The sequence below is a fragment of the Spermophilus citellus genome (genome assembly GCF_964194105.1).
Source record: "Spermophilus citellus genome assembly, chromosome: 6".
NCBI lineage: Eukaryota > Metazoa > Chordata > Mammalia > Rodentia > Sciuridae > Spermophilus > Spermophilus citellus.
The window spans coordinates 150,708,929-150,722,399 of NC_138187.1; the positions used below are offsets into that span (position 1 = coordinate 150,708,929).

Here is a 13,471-nt window from a genome sequence, read left to right on the forward strand (position 1 = left end):
ACCGCTGAAGGCCCAGCAAACCACCCACGGAAACTCTGAACACAACTGGAAGAGAAGCCACCACAAGGCCAAGAATAGTAATTACTGTTGATGGTAACCAGATTTAGTGAATTTTATAGGCCCAAAGAATAAACTATCTCTGAATTGACTCATTAACAGAACAGGGATAAAAATAGTGGGTATTACATAATTCCTTTACAAAAGTCAATCATTCTTCCTTAAATAAAATAATTTTGAAAACCTGTTTCTTTCTACCTCCCTTTCGATAATAATTCATTGGTATTTTGTTTGAATGATACAAAAAGCAAAAATAAACCTGCAAGTTCTGACCATCTTTGCTCTTCCCTAGACTACTTCTGCATAGGTGAAATTCTTTAAGTTGGATTTCCTTCAACACTGAATCTGTTAGGATAGAAAAGAAACAATCCGTACACAGATGTGGTTGGAGAGAACATGGTTTAATTAAAGGCAAAGCTGATTTCAGCAGCTGCAGGTCTCGCACAGACATACAAAAAACAAAACAAAACCCAAAACAAACCAAACAATCAACCCATAAAAGTAAGTTTACTACACAAAACCAATTTCTGATGAAGATTCTCCTTCCCCTCCTCATTACTCCAGAGAGGATGACAAGGCGAGGAGCCCTGCCCCAAGAGTCAGAAAACATTCCAAACATCAAATTCTCATGCAGAATGGGGCTGTAGATGGGAACTGGGTACTACTGGGAGGGAGATGATAAGCCTGGTTTGCTTGTCTAGGGTGCAAGAATCAGTGACAGTTCAAACACTGGAATGTTGCAGCTGCCTGAATGCAGAGAGCTCAAACACACAAACTGGGTAAGGCAGTAGGGAAAGAGGCTTAGGAAAGAAGGAAAAGGAAAAAGGTGGACACAGTGAAGGGGCTGGAGAGAAGCACAAAGGGTTTCATATTGCCATTGGGTGGGGGCCTTCACCCTTTCAGACCTTTCAAAAAAAAAAAAAAAAAACAAACAAAAAACCCCCCCAGAAAAACAAAAATCCCAACACCATGTCAAACTAAAAGAGCAATAATGTAAGCACAACAGGGACTCCAACCACTCTTTCTGAAGAGCAATGAGCATTATCTCACCCCTTTCAATTGCTGGGGTTGCCCAGACTCCAGTGACAACCGGGGCTCCTGGATGTGCTTTGCTCTGAAGCTGTTTTCCAGCTAAGTTCCACACTAACTCACACACTCATACACAGAACCCCGTCCCTCTGGAAGAGCAGATGGGTATGTGTGAGCACTTGTATGCACACACACACACACACACACACACGCACACGCGCGCGCGCACACACACACACACACACACACACAGGAGAGACCTCCCAGAAAATAATCCCTACTTCTAGCACAGCAATTGGACATTTAGATTGTTTCCATAATTTCCCCTTAAAATATTACTTTTCCAGGAAACGACTAACAGAAACGCTGTCCTTCCGTTTCTACACAAGAACATCTTCAGTCCTCTTTCCTCCTAATAAATATCAAATAAAAAGTTTATTTTCCATTCTTTTGCCTTTTCCAAAACGGCCTTCGTTGTGTTTTCTTCTGTTCATGACGTGCATGTGTCCATGTTGCCTTGAATCTCACTCTCGAAGTGGAGGCTGCAGCTGGGCCGGGGCCTGGCCCCTCTACGGCTGTGCAGACACCGTCACTTCCTTCTTCTTCAGACTGTCTTTTGGGTTCCAACTGCTGGACCCCATGCTGTTGCTTCTTGGCAAGATGTTGTACACATTAAGAATAAAAAACGATTACTAGCAAACAGCATAGGATTAAAAGGGGATGGAGACAGGCGCAGGAGGCTGGGGGCACAAAAACCAACCAAACAAAAAATAACCACACTGAAAGCTTCTACCCATTAAAATGTGTCAGGCCAGAATGGATCAGCCTACCTTCTGTGGGACTGCTTGCTAGGCTACCGCAGAAGGTACAGGAATCAAAAACGTAATTTGAAATCCTACAGCAGTCACCTGCTAGTCCAGCCCAGCACCACTACCCATACCGTATCTGGGGGCTCGAGCACCTACAGAGTGAAGGGCATTTCCTGCTGGAATCTCCAGGACCTTCTACAAGGCCCTGTACTCTCCCTTATGGAACACTTCCACTGGCTAAAGAGGTCGGTTCCCCATCCTGTCACCACCAACCTCTCACAGGAGCAGTGAATAGGGCTGTCCTTGCTACACACTGACTAGAAGCACACCTGTGTATGGAAGAATTCAGTGTGATAATTTACTACTGAGAGTAATAACAATAATAAAAGATGTTTAGGAATAATTTCAACTACATTCTCAGTCAGCAAAGCAATCATTAATGGATTCCTATTTTATTCCCCAAAGAGGAAAAAAGGACTGAGAAGTTCCCATTGGCTTCTCCCATCTGCCTTCCCTTCTCAGCTTTCACTTCCCATGTGGCTGGGGACATGCACGATGGAGAAGGTGAGAGGCGGTGATATCAAGTAACTGAGTGAGACAAACAGCAGTTCCTCTCTCCCTCCGGAAGGACCTGGGGGGACGGAGAGTTCCTGATGGATTTTTCTTTTTGTTGCACTGCGAACATTTCGTGCACACTCAGCGGGCTGGTGGAACACTTACACCCTCTTGATAGCAAGAAACAAACAAGAGGGCTGCCACCTGCAGGGGACTGTGTGGGCCAGTCCTGCAAACCCAACATGCCATGGTTTATGGAGCCTTCATTCCCAGGGTTGCCACTTTGGCCTCAGTGTGGAGGGTTCATGGTGCCTTGTCCCCGCTGCTGTTTCTGCTTCTGCTGCATTAACAACTGCTCCAGAGCGGAAGGTCCAGGATGCATCATGGAACTGGACCAGATAGACTGAAAAATAGCCCAGATCTTGTCAACAGAGGTCAAATGCCTGGTTGTCTGACTGGGATTTGTATATTAATCCCAGCCAACTATAACATGATATACTACCAAAAGAATGGGATCCTACTTAGATTTAACTTATACTCTATGTATGTATAATACGTCAAAATATACTCTACTGTCATGTATATCTAAAAAGAAAAAAAAGACACGTATGTCTCAAGAACCCTACTTTGCCCCCTGAAACAACTGCTATCACAAAGTCATTATAATACTCTCAAGGCTAGTTAGTTCTGCGGGGTGCAGTGGTGCACACTTGTAATCCTAATGGCTCAGAAGGCTCAGATCATGAGTTCACAGCTAGCCTCAGCAACAGCAAGGCGAGGCACTCAGCAACTCAGTGAGACCCTGTCTTTCAATAAAATACAAAAAAAGAAAAAAGGGCTGGAGATGTGGCTCAGTGGTTTAGTGCTCCAGAGTTCAATCCCAGTACCAAAAAAGAAAAAAAAAAAAAAAAAAAAAAAGACTAGTTAGTTCCTAGATTTTAACAACTGCTCCAGAGTGGAAGGTCCAGGATGCATCATGGAACTGGACCTGATAGATGAAAAACAGCTCAGATCAATTTTAAATTGGATAAGGTGAAATTATGTTTTAGGTAAAATCTCTTTACTCAGCTCCATGTGGTACCACAGGGTATATTTGTAGTAGTCTATTTTAGGTAAACAAAAACATTTCTAATATGATATACTTTCACTTGGTCAGAAAAGGTTTATACCAAACACTGAAGGTGAATCAGAATTTTCTTAACTTTAGAATAAAACTAAAAGCTTTACATTTTGGATTCTGTGATGATATTTAATCACTAGTGAATTCACAAATAAAAAAAAAAAATCCCCTTCAAATTGCTAGGCTTCACGTGTTCCCAGGACTGCACTACACATGGACTCTGCTTTAGGCAGCTCTAAGGGCACAGAAGCAAGCCTACTTACTTATGTGAACAAAAGTAGAAATTATCATGGCTGCCAGTTTCCTGGCTCTTGTTTTGGAAGTCTACTCACCTTTAGGCTTTCCATGAGGACAGCAGAGGAATCCTCCATGGAGGGCCCATGGCCTGTCCAGGTGCCACTTGGAGTACTGGCCTGATGCCAACTGTTCTCAGAGGATGATGTTGCTGAGAGATAATCAACGCCAAACCCACCCATGGCTAAGAGATAGAAAGAGATAAGAATTCAAGATGATGTTCTATCATTGCCAAATTCCAAACCCCAGGTAAGGTTAGAGCAAGTTATCTCATTTTTTCTATATAATAAAGCCTGGATCTTACCTGGCTTATCAGTTTTCCACCGATCTGCAGTCCTCCTATCCCTGTTGTCTGGAGTCCCAATGGGTCCAAAATTGGAAAATGGAACAGAATTATGGTTGTGTGTTGGAGGAGAGCTGGGCAGACTGCTTGGGTTAGAGGAATGAGGAGACTGGCTAGCTGGTGTTGAGTGATCTATTAAATGATAGCAATACAGGTTATTTAATAGATGTTTCACAAACATACCAAGAACCAATTATTTCCTGCAGATCCAATCATCCAAATTTTATTAAAAATAACCCCAGGGCTTTGGCAGAGAGGTAAACCCAGGGCCCCATAAGGGAGCCTGTGTAATGTACTAATTTACCTTAGTATGCCTATCTGAGGCACATTCTTTTCCTTAAATAGTACACAATTTTGTCAATTGAACATTATTCTGGCTTGTTTCAGATAAGTATTTATTTGGTTCTCCATCAGAAATAAAATTTCTTGGTCTTAAGAATATTGTAAAGTCAGACAATAAAATTGAGATTAAAAAAAAATCTTTACTTTGAAAAGTATAATTTTCCTTGCAAAGAATGAATATCTATAAACAAAACTGTTAAAAAGCTGAAGCCATATGATATATCCCATATTTCTGTCTCTTATATGCTGGTTAGCTAGGATATAAAAAGCTTTTTTCAGTAGCATTTACTACACAAACTGGCTTATCAGTTCTTTTCCCTATTTTCTTTCAGAAATTACTTTTTTACAAAACCAATATATTTGTAATTACAAATCTTAGTCAATTTGAATGTATGAGAATGGCAACATCTATAATTTAAGATTAGTTAATACCTGAACTGGCAGGAAGTGATGGAGACCATGGAGTCCCTTCAAAAAGGGAGTACAGTGATGTTTCCTGGGGGGCCATCGAGGGATTGAGTTCTGCTTTGGAACTGGTTGTCAGGTTTTTCCCATATACCTCATTGAACATACTGTTATTTGGGTATCTTTCCTGAAAGATATGACACTCAAATTACAAACTTCTCCAAAACAAAGAGATTAAAAAGAAAAAGAAATGTCATGTTCATAAATTCTTAATATACCTAAAGCTTTTATTTTCATTTCCCCTTTTGCTTTCTTTCACCCTTTATTTTGCTCTACATAAACTACTCACATTATACAGGTCACTAATTTGACCCAATCAGACACTAGGGGATAAACTCAAATTTCGGGAAGATATCAATATATGGAAAAGAAGGGAAAGAGAAAAACAGTTTTATTGAAAAAGAATAGGAAAAATCATCAGCATAGAATAAAAGTACAAAGCAAGATTCTTAACTTTTTACCTACCTGATTGAGAGAGAATCCGGTGAGGGACAGGAAAGAGGATGAATGTGACATGAGCTCTGAGGGTTTCTCCAATAAGGATTTCTTCACAGTCCCAGAAAGAAAAGTAGTTAAGTTATGCCTTCCATTTTCTTAATATTAATCTTAAGACACTACAGAATCCAAGTAAAAGACCACCGTTTAAGCATACTTGTACTCATTCAACATATACAATATAATGAATGCCTAGAAGATGTGAATTCGAAGCTGAAATACCATGACGCTAGCTAAGCTTCAATTGCCACAGGTGAGTTAGTCAGAACTCTTCCTTATCAGTGTTATCTAGGCTAGCTCAGAGATTCTGGCAGGGACCACAGAGCCAGGAAAACAGCAGGAGTTCTGAGTATTTTTAAGGCATGAATCTCAGGAATTCCTTTATCAATAATTGCTTTTGAAACAAGATGCCGAACTGTTCTACCACTGCTTACTCCCTAAATTTTAAAAATACTGACATGGATGACATACAAAAAAGCCTTTCAAAGCTGTCTGACAACTGGTTTTGTTTACATGTTTCCTAAGCAGCTTTATTTGTGGTGTATGAATATACTAAAAGTCTAAATTACATTTATTGGCTATAAGAAAAATATGGGGAAAAGAAAGCTGAATCTATAACGCTCACTGCCACTAAACAGTGGGTCAACAAATCATTTACTGAATACCTACTACATGCAAGGCATTTTCATATATATTATATTGTTAACAATGAGTTTAAGAAGGGTTACTATTGAGGGCTTTAAAAAATCTGTTTTTAATGGTTGGTTTTTTAAAACACACATAAGAAAAATAAAAATGGACTGAAACCCCCACCACTTGCTCCACCTCCAATGTAAGAGCAGGAGCAACAGGAACCCAGGGATATGATATGGAAACAGGTGGACAGCCAGCCAGTATTCCCAGTTTCTCAAGCCATTCCAGCAGAAAAGGAACAAGACAGGCACAAACACCTAGGCAACAGTACAGCAGCTGGGCTTTCAGCACGTCCCTGCTCCCGGGTGTAGCACTAACACCAGGGGTCTTAATTGCTAACTTGGGAAGAGGCTTTCATTCTCATTCACCCAGGCAAATTCCTAAGGGAACTTTCAGGTACTAGGGATGGCAGCTAATTTCATGACAGCTGTTTTCATTTCTCTTGATACTACAATTAATGCATCTTAATCTAATGTTTAGAATGTTTTTCTTGCCCTGTGTTTATGGGAAAGAAACACCAAGAAAGAAACTTTTTTTCCCCCCTGAAATGTAGTGAACAGTGGGGTAAAGCCTCATGGCATACATCATCTTCCCAACTTTTATACTCCCTGCCCTCAGTAAAATATAATGCTCATGAGCATGAAGAATGTCTTTGAAATGCAGTCTATGTTGTAGATCACTTTTAAAAATACATGATTAATCCAATCTTAAATTCTAAAATTGTCCTAGTTATTTATCTTCATATTGACATGGTACTCCATGTCAATATGGTACTCCAACAATGTTTACAAATAGAATCCTCTTTAATTTTACTCAGTTTATGCATCCAACTCTTAATATCAAGGCTCTTTCTGGGTTCAGCCAGCTAAACAGGAAAGAACTAAATACTGTTCAATAATTTCAGTAAGAAAAATCTAGAACATATTTCCTTTCATATTTTGAATACATTTAAGACCAAAAATCTCACTTCCCCTAGGCAAGATTAAATGACACTTAAGTTTCTGGGTCCAGATGGAAGTGCCACCTGGAAAGCGAGTAGGTTTGCTAATACCATGCTTTGTGGATAGAGGAACCACAGTCAGAATTTTTTTTTTGCCATATTGGATTACCATTTTAAGGTTAGTTCCAGGCAACGAGGAAATATATTTTATACTTCATACTATAAAGAAGCCAAGCCCTGGAAAGAAGAAATCACCTATAACGAGTAATACAAAATCTCAGAAAAGCAGCTGGGGTTAGAGCAAGAAGCAGGATTATGTCAAATACATACAAAGAGGCTTCGTCCAGGAAGAGAGGCGAGAGGCCCCAGCAGAGCTGGGTAAAGATCAGGAGGATTAGAAAAAATCAGCTCTTCCTCTTCCTCCAAGGCAGCCAGACTCTTTAACAGGTCCGGAGGAAGCAAAGGGGAGCTCTTGGGGTCCTAGTGACAGAAAGGAGCACAGTGAGATGCAATTAGGTATGACAAAAGCATAATGGAGTAGTAGTAGTGTGATTACGGTGGATAAGGCAACTAAAAGGGTGGAGAAGTAATCAGTAGGGAAATAGTTAATGCAAAGAGAAAAGGCTGTGAAATATAAAAGCAAAGTGACATAGGACATGGTTGAGAAAGACTAAGACAACAGAAAGAAGCAAAGATACAGACAGAGCAGAACATAAAAGATTAATGTAGTTAGTAAAACAAGGCAATGGAGCAAATGATTAGCATATTTTGTGCTAACAAATAGAAAAACAGGTCTTTTAAAAAAGTTTATAAGCACACCTGCTTCTCATGACTAAAAGGGCAAGAAAAGGGAATTCCACTGTCCTCGATAACTGACTGTTTTCCTCTCAGAAAGCAATTTGTTTAAATGCTCAATAAAACCATTTTTAAACTCAGTGACTCGGCCCAACTAAGAGGAGCTCTTTGTCTCAGAATTCTCGAACATGCTGTATTAGAGATTCCTGTACATTTCTCACCTGAACATCATAGGTAAATCGGTTATAATTCTTCAGTTCCCCCAATTGAACCATACAATGTAATTTTGAAGAGACCAAGTGCTGTAGTACCAATGGACCATAGTGATCTTTTATAATATCTATTTCCTATATATATTTTTAGGTGTCAACTTGAAAAATATAAATAAATACAGTATCTACTATAGAAATTAAAAAGATAAGCAATCTTAGACCCAGCTTTACAAGAACCTGGTGATTGGAAAGGACACACACCTCAAATGGCATCCTGGGCACAGGATCCTGCTCTGGACGGAAGACTCCTGGTGACCGTTTTCCCCTGCGGTCCATATTTGCTTGCTGTGCCATTACAGCTCTATTATCAGCCATGCTGTAGGAAGAATCCCAGTAGAATTCTGGGACCTTGACTTCTGAGGGATTATGGTTATATGGCTCCATGGGAAAAGGCTTCATTTTTTTCTCTAGAGGCTGCTGCTGCATTACAGGAGGTTGCAATGACGGCTCAAACAGTTTTATGGGGTCTTGGGACTGAAGGTAGTAGGGCTGTTTCACAGGCATGATTTTCCCTAATGGGCCTTGAACCTGAGGAGGATTCCACAGCTGTTTGGAGGCATCTGCCTGTTGATACTAAAAATACAGATACCTATGACCAAGGTGAAGATAATATGCAATATTACTGAAAATTAATGCTAAAGAATCACAGAATGAACCAGAAACCAAAACTATAACCAAACCAAAACAAACCAAATTCTCTGTGTGTGGGTGGGCAGGTAGAGGGGGATATAAAAATCCAAAACCAAAACTCAGCAATGCAGTAGTTTCCTTTACTCTTCATTGTTTTTTTCAATATAGATTTTAGGAAACCAAGTATGGGCACTGAAATCATATTTTACTTTTTCAATTCAATTATTTAAGAAGTTTAATGAACGAATATATATGAGAGACTTTCTGCTTCAAGTGCTATGGGGATAACATGTAAGATTGGTATCACATTCATCATAGCACTTCATTAAGACTATGATTTTCTTTTCATTTTGCAGTTTATATTCAAATAAGAGATAATTATTTAAATAAAATCTTTCCTACAAAGCTCATAATTAGCACTAGCAAAGAATGACAGTGAAGATTATCCTTTATCAATAGAGAAGGAAAATATTTATTTTTCTGACAGAGAATACTTTTGTATTCCCACAATAATAAATTATAAGTCTAAACAAGAAGTATTTTTAAAGTTTAACATTTTTTAATTAGTCAAACAAATCATTTTGGCATTTCCCCTTATTCAGGGTGGTCAGCACACGTGACTGCAATGTACCTGTTGGAATCCAGAGTGGTGAGGAGGGCTTTTCCCCAAAGCTGGCACGGCTTTTGTAGGGGATTGCTGCTGCTGAGCAAGAGCTTGAACCTGCAACTGGCTTGTGGACTGTGCTGTTGGCTGAGCTGGTAAAGATGGAAGGGGTTGCTGGGAGGGTGGCTGTGACTGTTGAGGTCCCTGGTTCATTGGCCCTGGTCCAGAGGGCCGTTGCTGGCTGTAAGGAATGTGGGACTGTTTCCCAGCTTGCACCTGGTTTCCTGCTGGAGAGTGAGCTGCAGGCTGAAGAAAGGTTCCTGGGACAGAAACACCAGCTGGGAAGGTGTAACCTGAGCCCATAGAAAATGCCACAGGAGGGGGAATAACATATGTTGGGGGCGGGAACCCTTCAAAACAGAAGAACACAGCTTTAGTTCTAAAGAAAGTTAGCCAAAAAGGGGAAAGTCTTTTTTTTTTTTGGTGGTGGTGGGGGATTTCTAATACATTATAAAAGCAACACATCAACCACGTTGTCAGTCTTTAAGAATTCAAGAATTAAGAATTAAATGCACACTATTTTCTAATTTTCTTCTGTCCACTGAAGTAATAAGCACATTCTAAGTTTTAGATTTTTTTTTTTTACAGTGCTGGTAGTTGAATTGAGGTTCTCACGAATGCTAAGCAGCAACCTATCCCTGAGCCACACCCCCAGCCCATTTGAGTGCTCTAAAGATGGCTTCTCAAGTTTAGTAATAGGAATTCCTTCATGATAACAAACATGCACTTGTATATGAACTACAAAAATAATTTCATAAGTATTAGGGGAAACTGAACTTCTTTCTACTTGATAACATTATTATTCTAAGAGAATAAACTACTCAATGAGTGAACAGAAATCCCCAGACACATATGGAATTAAGTACAACAAATTACAAAATGCACTTACCTGGCCGGCTAGGAAGAGGAGGGAAGGCTCCAGGGTGATGAATGGGGATGAACTGGGAGTTACTTGCTTGACTTGGGGTTTGAGTTACAGGTGTTTTCCTGGCTTCAGACACTGGAGTCTTTCTTAGTTCTGCCTGGGATTTCACCTATGACCAACAGAAGCAAAACTATCAATAAAAACATGGAATTCTAATGTGTCAGAAAAAGTACCTATTCCTAAGAAAGTATGTTGAAGATATTTAAATTCACCTAAGTTAAAAATGAAAAAAAAAATTAAAAATCATTTAATTGCCAATAAAATAGGTAAGGATTTAGTTTAACTAATGTAGTAATTTTGCTTTCATACAATCACAGAACCTCTAAATATGGAAAGGACTTCAATGCCCATTTGTTTTACAAGTGATATACCTGATGCCAACAGGTTATCAAACTTATCTGTGATCTTAAACTGCCTACTGTGGGACCTAGGGCTCTTTATGCTGAATTATTAATTAAGATCATCAGCTCTTGGTGACTTTTTTGGCTCCCAGTTTTAATTTCATCTGGACAGGCTTAAGTGTAGAGTCAGGCATCTACCCTCAACCCTGCAACCTTATCACTCTTTGGAATAAAAAAAGGATATTTTCAGCAGAGCCAGAAAGTATCTATATACTACTCAAGGTTGAGGGGGGGGAAAATATTAGCATTTACGAAAAATTGTGATGAGGCTTTTTTATGGGTGGATTTCAAATGGAGAAAGGAGATTTATCAATTTGGACCTTACTGGAAGGCCATGAGAATGGATGAAGGACAGGCAGAAAATGCTAGTCTTGATATTCCTAAAACATGAGTCCTTTGGCTTTCTATTTTTTTTTCTTTTCCCAGGACCTCTCTTTCCATGTCTTTTCTCAATTTCCACCATGTTCTTCTCTGTTTCTCTTCCTACAATTAATCTGAAAATGAAAATGAAACTATTGTTTTCTTATTTCTCCCTTTCTCAAAAAAGTTCTATTAGGGAAATAAATTGAAGATATTGTTTATTTGTAAGCAGCCTTCAATAATGTAACATTCCTCCTGCAAACACATACATTTGCTGAAATGTGTTAACAAATCACATGGCTACTTAAGTATTTATTCAAAATTAATGGTATTGATAAAATCAGCAAAGAGTAAATACCCTCTGTTAATATGAAATTACCTGTATTTCTTTAGAAAGATATAAAGTAAAAAAAAACCCTCAGAAATAACTTAGCAGAGTTTTTTTTCCCCCCCAACAAGATATTTTGGGTTCTTGTTTTACAAATTCCTGTGAGTCAGGTATTAACCAAAGGACTCATGTTTTAGGAATATTACTAAAGGACAGTGCCACTGGCTGGGACAGGTATAAGTTCAAAGATGAGAAGCTTTTTCTTGACATTTATTCAAAGGTGACTATTGGTTTCTCTCCTGTGTCTCAGCTGTTGCTTTGTAATTTGGATAGTGAATCTTAGCAGAAAACAAAAGATCAGACAAACCTTAATAGATCTTGGATCTACAAAAGACCTCAAATCTTTGCTTTAACGTTAACAAATGGTAATTATAACCTTATAAATAAAAATATAATCCTGTGTGGAAATGACTGCTCTACAACCAGTCAACTCAAATCACTAAGACAGAATTGATAAGAATTTCTTATCAATTTTTTTTTTCACTCACATTATAATGCCCAAGAATCAATAAAGTCACCACAGCTTGCCTTTTTTTTGGGGGGGGGGCAGAGATTGGGGACTGATTGAACCTAGGGTCTTGCACATGCTAAATGCTGAGCTATACCCTCAGCCCTACCATAGCTCTTTACATACCTTATGATGAATTCAAAGAATTCACGTAAACTTCACAACAGCCAATGTTGAAGGCTTTAGGAACAAAATGAGAAATCTTACCTTTTGTGTGAGCCTGCCTTCCTCTACCTGCTCTGTAATTCAAATACAGCTTACCTGCACTGCCACATTCTGCTTTCCTGTTTCCTGTAACTTTTCTAAGGTGCATTTCTTGGTTTCAGTTTTCCTCTTGGTGTTGTCCTTCTTTCCATTATTCTTAGTTACAGTTATTCCTTTGCTATAGTCCCTTCTCACCTCTTTGGGAGGAAAACTTCTTCCTTGGTCTCTGTTCACTTCTCGTGGCTTAATGTTCTCTTTGAAGGTGACCATTGGTTTCTCTCCTGTGTCACAGCTGTTGCTTAGATTTCGGCCTGTAGACAGTACTGATTTCAGTCCTGGGCTCCCATCAGCAGCCAGCGACTCTATCACAGGTGTTTCTTGTAGAATGAGGTTCTCTTTGGCTTCACTGGGGTCTTCCAGTATTAATTCTGGAATTTCTGTGATAAATAACAATTTCCCTACCTCATTTTCACACTGAATTAGCCTAAAAGAGTAAAAATAAATCCATATATGAAAAACATAAAACTAAAAAACAGTAACTCAACTGTGTATGATTCAATAGTCAATATATTCCTGGCCTTGAATATCAAAGAAACAACAGGATATAACTGTGAATCCAGGTCACATAGAAAATACATAGAAACTCAGATTTTTTATTAGCACACTTAACATCGCAATACATTCCACTATCCTTTCAATACTTGCTAATAATTAGTTATAACTACTGACCATGTTTTAAGTACACGACACTAGTCTAAGCCTTTTGGCATAAACTGTAAAGTGGCTATATATAAGCCCTATTTTGCGGGTGTGGAAACTGACAGAGATGAAGAGTTCACATGAAAGCCACCTAGAAAGTGGCAGAACCAGAAACTGAATTCAAACCTATCTGATTCGAAAACTTGTTTTTCCATTATACCAACTGTCAGATCTGCTTTGTATTTAACTAGTACTAGCACCATCCCAGCTAGTCCTGACGGAAACCAACCAGCATGCCCTCGCCCAAAGAAATCACTGTGAGAACTGAAACTCAGATTTATACAGATGTTTACAAGCCTGAGCAAAGCTCATGACAAACAACGGAGACACATCCAGTTCCAGTGTACTGGGGGGACAAATTTTTAAATAAAATGTATACTTATGATCACTTGTCATAATTAGATGTTCTGCTACAAATATTTT

At 39.0% G+C, this 13,471-nt stretch overlaps 1 protein-coding gene across 10 annotated transcripts in view; it reads right to left on the minus strand.

Moving 5' to 3' along the window:
• Nucleotides 1–439: 439 nt before the first annotated feature.
• The window catches only part of SMG7 (SMG7 nonsense mediated mRNA decay factor), an 81,662-nt gene continuing 68,630 nt past the window's right edge, over nt 440–13,471 (minus strand). For 5 of the 10 annotated variants that reach the window (XM_081299695.1, XM_081299700.1, XM_081299699.1 and 2 more), the window contains 10 exons: nt 12,485–12,773; nt 10,393–10,537; nt 9,471–9,853; nt 8,411–8,782; nt 7,473–7,622; nt 5,480–5,560; nt 4,982–5,141; nt 4,169–4,339; nt 3,903–4,048; nt 1,629–2,853 (listed from right to left, as the gene is read on the minus strand). In XM_081299695.1, the coding sequence (XP_081155821.1) occupies nt 2,740–2,853; nt 3,903–4,048; nt 4,169–4,339; nt 4,982–5,141; nt 5,480–5,560; nt 7,473–7,622; nt 8,411–8,782; nt 9,471–9,853; nt 10,393–10,537; nt 12,485–12,773 (2,011 nt within the window). In that variant the 3' untranslated portion in view covers nt 1,629–2,739. Of the gene's footprint in view, nt 2,854–3,902; nt 4,049–4,168; nt 4,340–4,981; nt 5,142–5,479; nt 5,561–7,472; nt 7,623–8,410; nt 8,783–9,470; nt 9,854–10,392; nt 10,538–12,484; nt 12,774–13,471 lie in introns of all 10 variants that reach the window. The other 5 variants (XM_081299703.1, XM_081299702.1, XM_081299696.1 and 2 more) reach the window with 4 other exon arrangements.